At 48.0% G+C, this 17,014-nt stretch overlaps 1 protein-coding gene across 1 annotated transcript in view; it reads right to left on the bottom strand.

The window, feature by feature from the left end:
- Positions 1-16,646, bottom strand: part of Znf185 (zinc finger protein 185 with LIM domain) — a 57,730-nt gene extending 41,084 nt beyond the window's left edge. The window contains exons 1-7 of the mRNA XM_036174983.1: positions 16,476-16,646; positions 10,458-10,510; positions 2,007-2,084; positions 1,715-1,838; positions 1,307-1,369; positions 251-289; positions 88-165 (exon numbers count right to left, since the gene is read on the bottom strand). Coding sequence (XP_036030876.1) covers positions 88-165; positions 251-289; positions 1,307-1,369; positions 1,715-1,838; positions 2,007-2,040 — 338 coding nt within the window. The 5' untranslated portion in view covers positions 2,041-2,084; positions 10,458-10,510; positions 16,476-16,646. The remainder of the gene's footprint in view (positions 1-87; positions 166-250; positions 290-1,306; positions 1,370-1,714; positions 1,839-2,006; positions 2,085-10,457; positions 10,511-16,475) is intronic.
- Between the last annotated feature and the right edge of the window lie 368 nt (positions 16,647-17,014).

Here is a 17,014-nt window from a genome sequence, read left to right as displayed (position 1 = left end):
TCTTTCCTAGCCCTCTCTTGGACTTGGCTCTGGATAAGGCTCTCCCACCCTCCTGTTGACCATCTGGCCAGCACATCAAGGATGTACCTTCTCGGCGCTTCATTGCTCTTAGAGAGGTGCTGCTGATAGTGAGAAGAGCTGTCTATTGTTCTGGTGAACACTCCCCTACAAGAGACACCAGAAGGTATTGAGAAGTCTAGGTGTGGCCCTAGTGGTATGAGAATGCAGGTAGAGTCTTGAGGTCACTTACCGGATGATGTAACCAGCGGGAGCCTTTGTATTTGGAGACCTGCCAAGAGAAGAAGAGACATAAAGGGAAAAATGGCCTCACTACAGAGCTCAGGCCACTTTATTCCTTCCTGTTCCCAACTACAGCTGATTGATGTCCCACTATAGTGGGCACGTTTGTCCCAACATAGTGGCCAGGTACCCACTCTGCTGCACCTATCTCTCTTTCAGTCTCTCCCAGGAACATTGCCATGGCTGACTCCTCCACAGCCATGTCCAGCATATCCCTGACTTAAAACAGGGTGCCAGGCAGGCTTGCTCTAATTACTGCAGAGTTCCAGAAGTTTCTGCTCTTCCAGGCACCGGGGCACTTGAAGGAGAGCTCTTCCTGTTCTCTCCTGGATCAGACTGAAAGACCCTTGGTCAGAGCCCAGGCTGACCTCAATCTGAGGCCGAAGTGAATAGAAGGTAAAGCTCTATGGCCTTCCCTTACCACTCCTCTAGAATGTTTCCTCCTCTGGCCCTTAGGGCACTCACATCCCAAGTGGTGATGGAAGTATGAAACCAGAAGGTATTCCTCAGGCTTGGTCAATGGCTAGAAAACATTGGTTTCTAGGTAGTGGGGCTTTCCATTTGTCAACAACAGATGGGGTTCAGAAGACTTGGGGGGCACTAGGGAGAGCATGCTAGAAGTAGTGAGAGAGAGAGAGTAATCTTGGGCTCAAGGAAGGCAATGAGGGCCCCTCCAAGGAGTTGGCAAGAGGACAAGAACTCAGCAGATAGTCCTATTCAGCAATATGAGTGCTCTGGGCTGGAACAGTGGGGTTAGGTCTAAGGGTACCACAAAGCCCTAGCATTTATTCCTACAGACCCTATTTTTTTTTTTAAATCAGGGAATAGCTTCTTGGAGATGGCCAAGTTGCAGGAACTCTAAAAGGGAAACCCAAAGAGTCTGTCTTTTCCATGCATTCCAAATGACTCAATTTGGGCTCCGTGTTTCCCATGTGATGTTCACCCCTCCTTGCAGCAGAAAAGCCTCTGGAGTCCATTTAAGAATCAGCTAGGTACTGCTTCTTACCTGGCATTTGAGACCTCTCCAACTGATGATGATGTGGTATGGTTTTGTCTGGAGGGAAGCTGTCTGTGGAAAGACAGGGCCTGAACATAGTGGCTCCCATGTTTCTTGCTACCTGTTACCCTGTGGCTTCATCCCAAAGTTGGCCTGTATGCACCACCACTGCATCTTACCTTCTCCTCTACTGACCCACTTTACAGGTATGTGACAACACATACCTTAGTACCTAGGTCTGTCCCATTTGCGGCTGTGTTCAGGTTTTACCCTCACCTGGCTGGCCAATGGACACACAGCTTGACCTAGCTCTAAATGGTGGAATGTCCTCAGTATCCCCAGCTAGGGTTGGGTCCCATGCCCCCACCCTCAATGTTGCTTGCTGCCTTCCCTTCTGGCCTTGCCTCTTGGACTTACATAGTATGGTCCTCTGAGTCTTCATGCTTGATGATCCAGCTCTTGTCACCCTTCAGTGTAGTTCGTACTTTCATTTGTTTTAGGACATTATTGCGCTCCTCTTCACCAGATGACAAAGGTTTCCCTGGCAGGGGCAAGCCTAAGAGCCTTAAAGGGGGAACCCCAGCCCCTAATCCCAGAGCCCTTGCCTGCCCTCCCATTATGAGGTCATCCATCAGGTGCCTGGGCAATGTTCATGTCCCTCTAGGAATTTGCCTGGGATAATTCAGGCAGACATGTAGCCCAGGCTCACCTTTTCCATTACCTCCTAATGCTGAGACATTCATGATGTTTAGTTTTCAATTCTGTTACTAGTGGATTCAGTGGGCTCCTGGGGACAAAGACAAACATAGATTTATCAATAAATGAATTTTTAATGGCTTATGGGTCACCTCTAGAGTTTGGATGTGGTTTGTCCCCTAAGGGCTCTTGTGTTGGAAGCTTGGTCCCCATATGGCAATATTAAGACCTTGTGGGACTTTTAAGAAGTGAAGTTGGGGGATGGGGAAATGGCTCACTCAATGCTAGACATGGTAACATACCCTTATTCCTAGCACTGGGAAGGCAAAGATAGCAGGATCCCTGAGGCTTGCTGGCCAGCCAGTCTAGCCAAATTTGGTGAACTCTAGGTTTAGTGAGAGATCCTATTTCATAAAGTAAGGCAAACAGTGATAAAGACACCCAGTATTGACATCTGACTTCCACATGTGCATATGAACATGTATACACATGTACATCCATACTTAACCCCCTCTACGCACACATCCACACCCATGGCCCTCACCCCCACCAAGTAAGCCTTGATGAAAGGTAATTAGATCATTGGGAGAACTGTTGTATGATAGACTTAATGTCTTGGGAGAACCTGGTTAGTTCTCATGAGTGTTTGTTACCCAGAAGCAAGTCTAGCCCACCTCTGGTTTCTCTCTGGCTTCCCATTTCACCATGTAAGTTGTCTCTCAGACACACAGGTTCTCCTGCCTGCCGCTGTGATACCACCAGCTGTGAGATCCTCACCTGAGCTAAGCTGCTGCTAAAATCATGCCTTTGAGTCTCCAGAACTAAATGAGTATCTTTCCTCTCTAAAGCACCAAGCCTCAGATACTACATCATAATAACAGAAAATGAACTCATAGAGGTCCTTTGTGATCCTAGCCCACGAAGATCATGCAGATTTCCCTTCAGGTATCAGGAATGACTAGAGTCAGTAGAGTTCTGAATATAGAGAAAGACCAGGGAATAAGCACACATTTCACTGCGGAATGCCACACCTGTCCATATAGCCATGGCTGCTTACCTGGAGAATACAAAACTTGTGGGCTGTCAGGAACTGTCTGTTCTAGTCAGTTTTTAAGGGCAGACCACAGAGAGTGCTAATGGAAAGACTCTGGGGAAGAAAGCTGGCAGCAAGGAAGTTCCAAAAGTGTCATAGAGACTAGTATGGAGCTGAGCCAGCACTGTAGAATTGAGAGGGTTAGGATTGAAGCACATCTCAGGCAAAACAACTTTGGGGGTAGGTAGGTGGCTTGGAGGTAGGGAAGAACTCAGGGAACCAGCTGCTTTAGGACTGGACCATCTTTCTTACACATTAGTACCTGTCAGATCTTACACAAATCAGTTAATCTCTCTAAGATGTCCCAGTTTTATTATCTGTAAGATGGGAGTGAAAATTCTGTAGCACAAATCTTAAAAGTTCTCACCAATTCCTCAGCTGATTCTGTTTCCTCAGACTGGAAGCTTCTGTGTCCTTTTCCGAATGTGTCTCAGCTGAACTGCTGCTCAAAAGCCTGAAAGCTTAACCAGCTCTAGTTTCTGGTCCTCACACCTTATATACCTTTCTAGTTTCTGCCATCACTTCCTGGGATTAAAGGCTCTCTTCCTGGGGTTAAAGGCGTGAGTCACCATGCCTGGTTGTTTCCAATGTGGCTTTAAACTCACAGAGATCTGGATGGATCTCTGCTTCCCAAGTGATAGGATTAAAGGCATGTGTGCCACCATTTTCTGGCCTCTATGTCTATCTAGTGGCTGTTCTGTTTTCTAACCTCAGATAAGTTTATTAGAGTGCACAATATTTTGGGGAATACAATACCACCACATTCTCTACCTTTCTGGACTTCTGTAACATCAGGAAATATCATTAGGCAGCAGGACATAAGCCAAGTCATGGTGACTTTCAAGCTGTTTGCTGGAGGAAAGATAGTCAGTATCCTCTATCAGTAGAGGAAAAGTGGGTATTTGTAGCCCTATTTGGGGTTAGCTCCTCATCCTGTCTCCTCACAGGGATGCAGCACTAAGGAGTTGCCTCAGCATCCGATAAGGATGTTCTTCCTCCTTACCTCCTCTCTGGCTTGCAGAGAGTGGGCCATTCCTCTTCCCCAGCTTTAGGTCTGTTCTCCATGCTGAGAGTCTCAAAGCTGAGGAAAAGGAAAGGTCTAGATTGTGGGTTTGGATGTTTCCCTGAATAACCACAGCTGATCCTTTGGACCTAAAGAGAGCATGGGAGGTTCAGAGGTGTGGGCATTACAGAAAACAAGGCTCTGGTTGTGCTAAGGCAGAAATGCCTTCCTTCCTGGGGTCTGTCACCCTCTGGGTCCCTTCAGGGGTAGGCTTTGACCAGCTCAGTAATGATGCCTGTTGGAAGGACCTGGACATATTTCCATAGAAGTCAGAGGCACACTAAAAGGGGAAGAAAGGGGGCAAAGATCAAACTAAATTAACCATGTCAGCAACAGTCTGCTCTCCCATAAACTGTAACAGGAATGATGCCTCATCATGGCATTGAAGCTTCCACATCAGAGTTCTGTTGCTCTTATGAATGTATAAACCCAATTGTCTGCATCCTAACAGGATGTGGAGTGACACCATTAGCCAGAATGCATGGGTACAGTCAGTGCCTATAGGCAGACTACTGAAGCCTCAGCCCTTGGTCCCTAGGTCTTTAGATGCTACCAAATGAAAAAACTTGGACAGTCCCTCACCTCTTTGCCTGGAAGCAAATGCCCACTTGTTGGTTGCTCAAATCTTACTAGGTCATTTTTGTTGTCTTAACTTATTTTCTGTAAGGCATCTCAAAGACATACTCCTTTTTAAGACCTAAGGGATTAAGGCCACTGGTTTCCACAGAGGAACTGGGCACACAGGCAAAGTTCATTCCCAGTATTAGCAGTCAGATCCATCCTAGACCAGTACTAAACACAGAACTTGTCAGGTTCCCCTTGATAGATCCAATGGCCATGTTGTCTAGAAGTTTTATAACACATTAGAACCAAATAAGCCACATCTCAACTCAAGACAGACTCATACATGTCCATAATGTAAGAAGCAGAGGATCACTGGCAACTCCTCAGGCAAAGGAGCAAGGACATGTGCCAGAAAAGAACCAGGTCTGGTGCTCCTGCATCAGCTGCTTTCCTTTGAGCTTGACTATATCTCAGAAGTCCAGTTCCTTTTCCTCCTCCTCCTTCTTTTTCAAGACAGGGTCTCTCTGTGTAGCTTTGCACCTTTCCTAGAACTCACTTGGTAGACCAGGCTGGCCTTGAACTCACAGAGATCGGCCTGCCTTTGCCTCCCGAGTGCTGGGATTAAAGGCATGTGCCACCACCGCCCAGCTCAGTTCCTTTTTCAATAAGACAGTAATCCTAAATGGGCCTGGAAATGTAGCTCAATTATATAAGTACTTGTTGAGTACCCACAAAGCCCTGGGATCCATCCTCATCATAACTAGGTATATGGTAAATTTCTGTACTCCAAGCATGGGAGGATCAGAAGTGCAAAGTCATCCATGGCCATACAGCAAATTCAAGATTAGCCTGGGATAAAAGAGACATTGTCTCAAAACATACATACATACATACATACAGAAAAGAAAAGAAAAGGAAAAAAGAAAAAAAAGCACATATTGTGGTGTAGAGCTGGGCATGGTGGTATATGACTGTGATCCAGCACTTGGAGGTGGGGGCAGGATGATTAGGACTCAAGGTCGCTCTCAGCTACTCAGGAAGTTCAAAGTCAGCCTAGGTTATTTTGAGATTCCCCTATTGAGAAACAGTAAAGAAAAGATCACTGCTGAAACAGACTGAAGACTAGGGAAGTTCACTGGAAGGAAGAGCCAGGTCAGGAGACCACAAGTTTCCCCCAGTCTTAGAAACCACAGGGAACCATGAGTAGATGTGTGAGAATCAAGTGCCTAGCAGGATTATAAGGAACCTGTGAGTGCTGTTGGATGAGGTACTGATGGAGGCAGGTAGACTGGGGAAAAAGTCAGAAGTGACCCTGGCTTTAGCCAAAGCTGATTAAGGGAGAGGGCAGCAAAGATGAAGAAGATGCCAGCCCTTTGACTGGCAGATGGGTATAAACCCCATTTGTCAATCTACCTCACTAAAGTGCATCCCTTAAAAGGCTCTTCCTTTGGCATACATCTCTGTCCTACCAGTACAGTTCTTCCATAGAATAGACTACTACAAGGGAAATGGCTGGAGAATCAGGTTGACCTTTAAGAATGTATGTATTGGTGGGAAGGTGAACTGAGGCATCTTATAAGAGGACATGTCTGTAGGTGTCAACATTGTTAAGTGTAAACCTGTTGCTCCAACAGTTTCTCTTGTAGCAGTCTAGTCTATATATCCTGCTCTCCCAGCTCTTTTAGGACAGTAATTATCCCTGGGAGAAGTCTCTAGGTTTGTCTTCAAGCCTCTTGATCCTTCTAGGTCTCACCCACTTCTAGGCCAGCCTGCGATACCTGGCATGAGGTATTGGGGAGTACTAACAAGACTGGCCTGAATCATAGTGAGACTGTGAACCATATAACTAACTTCACACACACACAACACAACACACACACACACACACACACACACACACACACACACACACACACACACACACACACACACCAGAGATGGAGCATGGATGTCTGGAAGCCCATCTGCAACCCATGGACATGAAGCATATTTTCAACCTCACATCACTGTGAGCAAAGTGAGCTGAGGAGAGCCAGTGGCTACCTCACAGATCAGCCCTGCTAACCCTAGATTTGAGGACTTCAAATCTCCTGGCACAAAGTGATGAGATCCAGGTGACTTATGTATATCCACTGCTGGACTGGCCACTTCTACTGCTTCCTCCAAAGCCAGGCACTTAACCTCTGATGTCAACTCTCCTTGCTGAAGGGAGGAGACTTCAGACTGGGGCCAACTGCACAGTGCCTCAGCCTTGCCTGGTCTAACTGCTGAAATTATCAGCATGTTCCCATTAAAGCCCATCTGATGGCTACTGCTGGATGGATCAGGGACTAGGAGTTGTGGTCTTGGACCTTGGACCCATTACCTGCCATGGTATAATCATTCTGAACACTGTGTGAATATATATCTCTATAATTGGTTTAATATACAAGTTGACTGGCAGGATACAGATAGGTGGGACAATCAAACTGGGGATTCTGGGATGAAGTAGGGTGGAGTCAGAGAACCACTGGCAGTTGCAGAGAGAAGCAAAATGGGCATGACATACTGAGAAAAGGTACCAAGTCATATGTCAAAGTGTAGATAAGAAATATGTGTTAAGTGTAAGAGTTATCTAGTAACAAGCCTCAGCTATCAGTCAGCTTTTATAATTTATATTAAGCCTCAATGAGTTTATTTGTGAAGTGGTCACAGCACAGGAAAACTTCGCCTACAATTATCCATATTGAGAGGCTCATAACTGCCTTGTAACTACAGCTGCAGAGGATCCGTTGTCCTCTTTTGGCCTCCAAGAGCAAACATACACAAGTGGCAAACACACAGACATATAAACATACACATAAAAACATTCAGAAAGATGTCAAAAAAGTACAACATACAGAGGTAAGGTCCCTGAACATTCCCATTCACCCATGTCTAGCTGCTTCCCTGGGTACTCTTCTCTTTTTCTGGGTACTTTGGCCACTTGATCCCATCATACCTGATATCCAGATGTGGCCCAACCCAAAAGCAGACAGTCTTACACCTCTTCTCCTCTCCCCAAAGTAGCCTCACATGACTGTGACTGCTAACTCACTGAGCTCAGGTCTCCCTATCTGTAAAGTAGATTAGGGCAAGTGGGCCTTCTCCTGGCATGGCACCCTTAAGTTACACTATGTGCCCTATCTGGAATTTTCCATTCCATGAAAATACTGGTGGATGTTTTCACCTCCCAAATGGCCCATCAAGACACATTTCTAGTCAGAGGGCCTTTTCTATACTACCTTGATGGGGAAATGACTTCTGGCTCTTTGGGAGTTGCCAAATAACTCTTCTTGGGGCTTGGTCTGTGCCACCAGGGAACAAGCAGCTTAACTAAGATTTTCCATGTAAGTGTCCTTTGTGGTGTCCCCCTGAAGCCCCACTTCATGGTACCCTACATCACAATACCTCTTTCTTGCCAACTGGATGTAAACTTCTGATCTGTACTTGTCTCTTTGGGGCAGGTTAGGCTGATAAGAGCAAAGAGAACAATAGAAGGAAGTATCCTGGCCTCTCTGAGTGGTGGAGATGGGGACAGTCCTTCCTACTATTAGATGATCTCAAAGCATTAAAGGGTGGTAAGTTCCTTTCCTACCTACCTCCTTACTACTGCAGCTTCTCAAGGCTGCCAAGTAACTTCTGGGAAAGAAGTCCTTGCCCTGATTGGACAGACAGAAAAATCAAGCCAATGAGGGAGCTGCAAAGATCTTGTTTGTTTTGTTTTTTTGTCAGAGGCATGAGAGGAGAGGGAGAGTGGCCATGAGAGCTGCTGCACACAGGAGCTAACCTATCCAGATCAGCTCAAGGGAACAGAGGGAGTGGGCAGTCAGTGGACAGCGACACAATGTGAGAGAACAGAGATGAGGGCAGGAACAGCAGCAGAAGCAGCCTTTTGTTTCACAAGGCCTTGCTCTATCTCTAAAACTAACTCAGAAAGTTTAGCAAACTCTCCCACCACCCCCCACAGAGCTCCACACCCCCCACCATTCATGTACACTCCCTACATACACTCCCCACATACACATACCACATACACCAGAAACACACACACACTACATATACACCACATATTCATACACACACCCCATACCACACATATACATACCACACGCCATCCATGCATATATACACACTCACACACATACACACCCACACACAAAAATACACATGCACACAACACCCCTATACACACACCACACAATACACCCTGTACCTATACACACACACACCACAAACATATACATAATCTTTCTCCCCATATACATATCACATACACATAGACACACCACAATCACCCCTATCTATATATACACACCACACACATAACATACCCCACACAACAAATAATAACTCCACACCCTGCACATATTCCCCTACACATACACATACCAATCACGCTACACACCCACCATGCACACACCACACACACACACACACACACAAACATACCGTATACTTCACATACATACACACCAGACCACACACACCACAAACCCTCCATATACACGAATGTGTACACACACATACACACACACATCAATGCACTACCCACCCCACATCTACATACACCACACATTCCTCACTCACATACCACATACATGACACACACATACATACACAGATCACATACAGCAATCACATACCCCCCACATGCATTCTTGATTACCTTTGGGAGGTACCCTCCCCCCCCAAAAAAAAATCTAATTTCCCACTCCTCTGGCTCAGAGACACACTTAGTCCCACTTGGTCATATTGTACTAAACATAGAGGGAGAGGAAATCATGGGAGAAGGGAAAGTGTCAGGTGGTCTGTCTAAGGAGTTAGCCTCCTTCTGACCAAGTCCAGGCTCCTTGATACTCTAGCCTGGAGGTAGGAATCCCTGGGTGCCCCTCTATCCTAGGGCCCTCACTCTGGTCCTGCTGCTGTTCTCATATCCACCCACTCCAGAGAGCTGGAGTGGATATTGGGAAGAGATAAAATGGACTTATCCAATCAGCAGCTGACCCTCAGCTCTTGGCCCACTGGCCCTACATTAGGCCCCTCCCTCCCTCCTTTCTTTTCTTCCTTCCTTCCTTCCTTCCTTCCTTCCTTCCTTCCTTCCTTCCTTCCTCCCTCCCTCCCTCCCTCCCTCTCTCTCTCTCTCTCTCTCTCTCTCTCTCCCTCTCTTTCTTTCTTATCCCAGGCCACTATGTAGCCAAGGATGACTGTTAGCAGGGTGACAAGGAGATGCTGCCAGAAGGCATAGGTGACAGGGCTTGTTTGAGTGCTTGTGTGCTAGGCACAACAAGCAAGAGCAGCAAGAGGTGGTGGGGGAGGGGGACTTCATTCCCCAAAATAAACTGTGATATTTTATGCCCAAGACTGGAGAGGAAGCCCAACTCTGCTTCTCTAAGCATGCAAACCAGGTTTACAGAGATCACACCACAGTTCTGGTGTTTTTTTTTTTTTTTTTTTTTTTTTTTTTTTTTTTTTTTTTAGTACATAGTCCACATCTCAGCCCTAGATGGACTCCCTAGGCATGAAAAAAAAAAAAAAAAAGGATAGAGCAAGAGTATTTGACCCAGTGGCTAAATACAGATGGATAAAGTGACATCTGTATGAATCCAATAAGGCTGGAAATTCCCAGTGTAGGTGCCCAATATCAGCCTGATATCAGGCAATGCTGTAGAAAAGGTTTGCCTGTAAGTATTTCTCTGTTGTTTGGGGGCAAAGGTTCTACCTACCGTGACAGAGCCAGAGGCTTGGAATGTGGCTGGGAATGAGCTCTTCTTCATACCTGGTCATGAGGATAGCAACAGAGTGACACTAAGTTCCAGTCTCCCAGGAATTTGCTATCTAAGATGGATGAATGCAGTGAATGCTAATCTCTTGGATGGGCACTGCTTGCGGGGTGTGGAGATGAGATACAGTCTCAAAGACAGTTGGTCTGTGGGAAGGAGAATGCATTCTTGTACTAGCTCTGTCACCCTGGGAAAACCCTCCTTCTACCCACATGGGACCTTGGTCCCTCACTACTGTGTATGGGTACATGAACAAACTTGGAAAATCAAAATCTGCAAGGGAGACAGACCCCTGATGTTACAGCTGTCTCTATGGCTGTCCTGCAAGAGCCCATTTGGGCTCTTCAGCTCTGAGAATCCAAGCTTCCTGAGCCCCAGAACCCAGTCAGCCTAGGTAGCTCCTTGGTTAGCGTCCTTCCAACCCTCCCTTCTTGCCCAATCCAACCTGTGCCAGCATACACAAAGATGGCCTTAGGGAAGCCCTGTTCTCAAAAGGCACATGAGCCCAGATCTGTTTTTTTCCCCCGTGGGGAAGGCAGGGGCTTCAAAGCAGCTTCTCTGCTCATCACCCTGTCTACCAGAGCCCAAAGAGTGTTTGCTGCTTTGTATGGGTGGTGGAAGGCCAGCATAATAAAGTCTTAGCTGTGGCTGTCTCCCTCTAGGGGCTGCAGAAGGAAGTGCAAGGATGAGCAGGTACATTGGGTTTGCCAAGCAGGAAAAAGCACTGGGTTCTCAGTTCAGGTCATTGCCCGGAGTAAGAGGGGCTGAGAAATGCTAGAATTCGGGAAACACGACCTCTGCTCCCAACTCACACTCAGCATACTTAGCTATGCTAGTTCAATCCTTTCTCAAGGAATGCACTTGGCCCACGGAAGTTTGGACCCAGGCTGACCTAAGCTAGCACTCAAGCTGCCAACTGGATTCTCTAGGCCAAAAGGACTGGAATGGTGAAATTATCCACTTGTGAAGCAGCCTCCTGTAGATAGGTTTTGTAACCCTGGGCATTCTGGTTCCCACTGTCTTCCACTGGATCCTCAGCAGTAGTCAGCAGACAGGTTGTTTTCCACCCATAAGGACCTAGAAGAAATACTACTGTCGCTGGTCCAAGAGGTGCTGAGATCAAGAGCTGGGATTAGGAAGGGAGTTGCAAGTGATTTAGAGACCTCAGACAGAGCTGGATCTGCCAGAGCAAAGGATGAACAGCAGCTGGCTCCCATCTGAGCCCCTAAGTCTGTTGCTCAGTGTACAGGTCCCAGGCTGGGTCCCTCTGGCAGGAGCTTGTGACCTGTCTGCAATGCTGTAGTCACTGAGATTCCCGCCTGCGAGCCAACAAGGCAGAAGGAAGGAGGAATATTATGTGGGGAAAAAAAGCTGGAAGAAACTTGGGTTGCAGAGGGGAAAATGTAATATGGAAAAAGCAAGCATGTATTTTCAAATGTGCTTTACAGGTAAATGACTTCTGCATGAAAGTCTGGATTTTCACCTCCTGCCATCCCAACCCCAAACCTCTGATTCTAGACTTCTTGGTGTCTGTGCTAGAGGAATTCTGGGAGGAAGATGTCTGAGGCAGGCCAAGTCCTTCCAAACTGAGTAGGGAGCTAAAACCCTAAAGGAGAAGGGGTACTGTTAGCTATCTGCCATTCCCAAGACCCTAGAATATTTCTGGCTCCCCTGTATCCATTTTCTCCCTCTCAGAGGGATGGAATTAAACACCTGCTTGGAGAAACTGGGCCACTTCAGGGGTGCCTTGGCCTACAGGACTACTGAGGGATGCTGGGAAGAGCTCTCAGAGATGCCTCTGACATATCTGGGTGAGGCCAGCCTGCTGAGGATAGCAGGGACCATGGGCTCCTGCTCTCAACAAGACCGCTGCTCTAATTCCCCATATGAACTATTTACATTGCCATCATTGTTACCTTTGCAGCTATACGACAAGAAAGGGACTGAGGAACTCATAGGCCTTCCTCCACAGTCCTAGTTACCTGTGCACGTTCACATCTTCATATCCCAATAGTTATTTCTGCAATATGAGATCTAAGGTCTCAGGCCAGCCCTAGTCACTCAGAGATGCTATCTTCATCTGCAGATGGGCACGTCATGGCTCAAAAAAAGGCTGGCGATCCTGGAACTCACCACCACCTCAACATTTTCTCCCTTGGTCCTTCATGAGTATTCCAAGTCCTCACAGCTGCCACTTGTTAAACCTTTGTCAGAGCACAAAGTAACAAGAGCTCAGCCCCACTTGCTCCTAACTTTGGCCCAAACTGCTCCTGTTCTTCTTGCAAGGGATCCTGCAGAGAGGATAAAAAGGAGAACTACCCAGCAGCTTAAACCCAAAGACCCTTTCACTCCATCCTTGCCTCTACAACAACCCCCATTTTGGGATAAGAATATGGAAGCCAAGAGATGAGAATGCATTTGCCCAAGGTCACATTTTCTTCTCTGCAACAAGCACCTATGGAAAGCTACTGGTCAGGTTGGGTGCTAGGGAGATAGACAGGAGTCAGAGGAAGAGAGATAGGTCCTGTGGGCCTTGACAGAGTGCTGCACTTTCCAAGGAGGCGCCCTTGGATCAGTTCCTAAACTATAAAAGAATGAGTAGGAGATGAGTACACGCATGGGCAGAAATGGTGAAGCAAGGTCTGCTTTTTGGGTTTTGTGGGTTTTTTTTCTTTCTAGGCTAAACCAGGCAGTGCCTAATGTCAGCATTTTCAACAGGGATCCTCATTCCTGTGACTGGAATCCTGGTGCCTCCTCTCTCCATAGCAACCCTCTGGCACATCAAGCTCTCTGGGAAAGTAACTTACTCATCAGAAAGTGTTGTTCTGAGCTAACCATCACAGGGATTACCCTAGGGGGTTGAACCTCATGCCTGAGATATGCCTACAGAAAGATCCAAAGACAGGGACCACCAACAGGAATCACCAGTAGCTTGGGCTTGCCCACCACTGGCCCGAGAGGCCAAGTCTTCTCTGAATCCAGGGTGTGTCTCCAGAGCTCCACAGCCTCCCCAGGCCACCAGCAGAAACCTCAAGGGCAACTGTGCAAGAAGAGGGGCTACAGAACAGGCATTAACAGGTAAGTAAAGAATTGCTCATCTTCTGCTTTACCTATTCCCCAAGTTCCTAGCTCTCCCTCAGAACAAGAAGTAAGCACTGCCCACAGAAAAAGCCTAGACTGTTTCTGAGAGCAGCCTCTGGTTTTTCCAGCAAATTCCCCAGGGACATCTGCTTGAGCTGCAGATTCCTTCCAGCCTCCTCACCTCTGAGTCTGAGTCTGCACATCAGCCCTGGAGAAAGACACGCACAGGGCCTCTTGGCCTTGAGTTTTCCAGCCTCTTTCCTACCCAGACCCCACTCCCTCTTCCCTGTCCATACCTTCTAACCAAGGGCTCCATTCTGTGTCCCAGTTTCCCTTTGGGAAAAATGAACTGACTCCAGCTATGTCAATGGAGAATCAGCTCATACCAAGATCAGGCAGTGTGCTAAAGGAACTGACAGCAGATCAGGGGGATGAACTATCCAACATATTGCCCCTAGCAGGGTGTGCTGTCAGTGAGAATAGTGTCTTTTTACAGCCTTATGGGTAAGAGAAAGCCCCAGAGGCCACATTGAGTTCAGAATCCATCTCAGCAACCATCCATTTGTACAAACCTGGGCATGCCACCCACCCTCTTATGGCCTTGATTTCTCCCCTCGTGTTCAAGCAGCTTGGTACAAGGAGAGGGTTTAACTAGGGATGATGGTTTCTTCCTCTGGTCATGGGAACAAGAGATGGGGCCTAGTTTGGGATGAAAAAGCTAGATAAGTTGTGGGCACCCAGGTCTATTCACAACCATGGGTGCCCAAAGTCTGGAGTGCAACATGAGAAGTTTCTCCAAGGACCAGAGACCTAGAAAATAGCTTTTTCTTTCCTGGCAATGATTCTGTCCTATATCACCATGGGGCTGGCAATGAAAGCGGCCTTCGGACTCAGCAAGCAGAAGGCAAATTCGTGTTATGTATGACCTGGCACAATATAGGCTATGGCTTGAAGCAATATCCCAGCTAAAGGGATAAGTCACATATGGAAGCTTCAGTGAGAAAGGAGAGGGGCAGGCTTCTGGCTTTCAGAATGCATCAAGCCAGAATTGGGAGTGTTTTCTTGGCATACAACTGAAGACAGTTCTGGAACAGGTGCCAATGCCTACCTCAGCCAGATGCTGAGTGCTGGGAAACCAGAATTCCTGACCTAGCAGGTCTTAGAAGCCTTTAAAGGCCTCTGGGAGCCCAAAGCAGTTTGAGGAAGGGTTATGCTAGGTTCCAGATGTTCCTAGGACCACTACCCTCCCAACTTGAGGATACACAGTCACTCCTGTTATGATTCAGATGGCAGCTCCTTCTGGAGTGGTCTGTCCCTTTAAAGACTTCTTTTTGTTAAATGTTGGGCTGATTTCTCTCCTACCCATCTTCACCTGGAGGCTGCTGGACTCTCATTCAAAGTCTACCTAATCTTTCCAGCTAGGGTGGCATCTCTGATCCATGTTTAGGGAGTCACCAATGCTTTAATGACTCTCAAAGCTACAACACCCTCTGTAGCCACCTCTGTCATTGACTCATGAGTGTCCAGAGGATGGAAATGAATATATTTTGAGCACCTGCTGTGTGCCTGGTCTTGACCTAGGTGTACCTTCTATCAGTTCCACCCCACTGAGTTCAGAGCCCCAGCCAGAGCTGAGAATTGATGGGAGCAGGACAGGTGAGATGGTGCTGTTCCTTCCAAACCTGTATTGAGTGGGCTGAGGGTGGTGAGGTGAGTACATACACCAAGGCCCTCCAGCAAGTTGTACCTGGTCAGTGCACCTATGCCCTAGAGACTTGTTGGCATCCAAGCTGGCACTGTTTGCTCAGATGAGCCAGTTGAGGCTGTGGGAAGATAACCTTCCAGGCCTCCCACTGCAGCTCTGTGATTCAGAGTCCCTCACCACTATTTAGGCTTATCAGTTTGTGGAAACCTCCTTCCTACCCCAGACTAGGCACTATGATCAGAAATCCAAAGAGCCATGAGACCAAGAAAAGACCAAGAGCAGGTGTCACCACCTGCCTTAATATCAAAACTCAGTACATATGGCTTGTAGAGAACACAACTCGCAACAAACTTCAGAGGTTCCACAGCCCTGGAGGGGAAGGTGGGCCTGGTAGGCTTCTCTCTTCGACCAGCAGAGCTGCCAGGTGCCACAGTTTGGAAGGAAGTGGCAGAGCAGACAAGAAGGCATGAGTTTTCAGCCTTTCTCAGAGGCCAAGTATCACTATGCAGTTCCAAAGAGGACGAGGCTCTTGGCTCCCCCTGCCCCCGCACAAACAATCCAGTCACAGAGCCTGTGCACAGCAGATCCCACTGATAACACCACAGTGACATTTGATTCGGCGCCTTCTGTCTGAGTATAAGCAGCTCCCTTCTGAGATTGCCCAATGCCCAGTACATGTCTATCACAAACCACCATCAAGTCCCTTTGTCCTAGGCTCCAGGCAAGTAAGAGACAATTCTTGGGGTAAGCTTGCCTCTGCATCTCAGTTTCTTTATCTACAAAATGGGCACATTTTACTGAGAATGTGATATTCCGTGATTTTTGCAAAACGCCAACTCTAGGCTCACCCTGTCCCCTCCTCCCTCAATCAGCAGTTTACTAACAAGTGGTCTCATCCTCAAATGATCAGGACAGAGGGACAAGGCCAGCCAGAGGACTACTTCCCTTTGTTGGTCACACTAAAGTACCCTGCTTCTCAGTTTCTTCACTCACAATGAAAAGCAGAAAACCGAGGGTACTGTCTCCCTGACTGGAACCCCAGAATCCCTTGGAGCGAATATGAATTATGGATAGAGAAACTGAGACTCTGCTTGTGTCCAGGAGGACACAAACCGGGTACACTTTGCTGCCTCCCTGTCGGCCGCGTCCTTAGGACAGCAACTCAACAACCCTACCTGGTACAGGTGCCTGGCTTGTGGGACGGGCTGCGAGTGGGCTGACGTGGTGCGCGGGCTCTCTTGGGTGGGCAGTGCCGGACCCTACCGAGCCGCGTCGGCGGGCAAGGGGCACAGCGAAGAGTGCGCCTGGAAACGAGGTGGCACGGCCTGGGCTCCGCCCGCCCGAGAAGAAACAGGTTTTCTCCGGTTGCAGGGAGCCTCGCCCCTCGCCCCTCCCCTTGGCCGGCCCCCTTCCTCTGCCCTCTCCTGGGGTAGGTAGATGAGCCTGGCAAATTCCGCACATTCTCCCGCCAGTGTCCTCGGTCCTCCCACCTCTTCCTTGCTCCGCCCTGCGGAGCTGCTGGAGAAATCAAGGCTATGTCTCCACTGGCCTGGCTTGGAGCGAGCTCCAGAAAGTTTTGCCGCCATGGAAAACTTCCACGATAATTCCTCTGGGCACCCGGCCACGGGGCTGGGAGGCCTCCACCACGTGAAGCCGCCCCCACCCCCCACCCCCAGCGCGCCTGCACTGCCTAGTGGCGTCCCTGCCTGCTCCT

This window comes from Onychomys torridus, chromosome X (assembly GCF_903995425.1).
Source record: "Onychomys torridus chromosome X, mOncTor1.1, whole genome shotgun sequence".
Lineage (NCBI taxonomy): Eukaryota > Metazoa > Chordata > Mammalia > Rodentia > Cricetidae > Onychomys > Onychomys torridus.
Note: the sequence above shows the minus strand (reverse complement) of the source record. Positions and strands in the feature narration are given on the sequence as shown.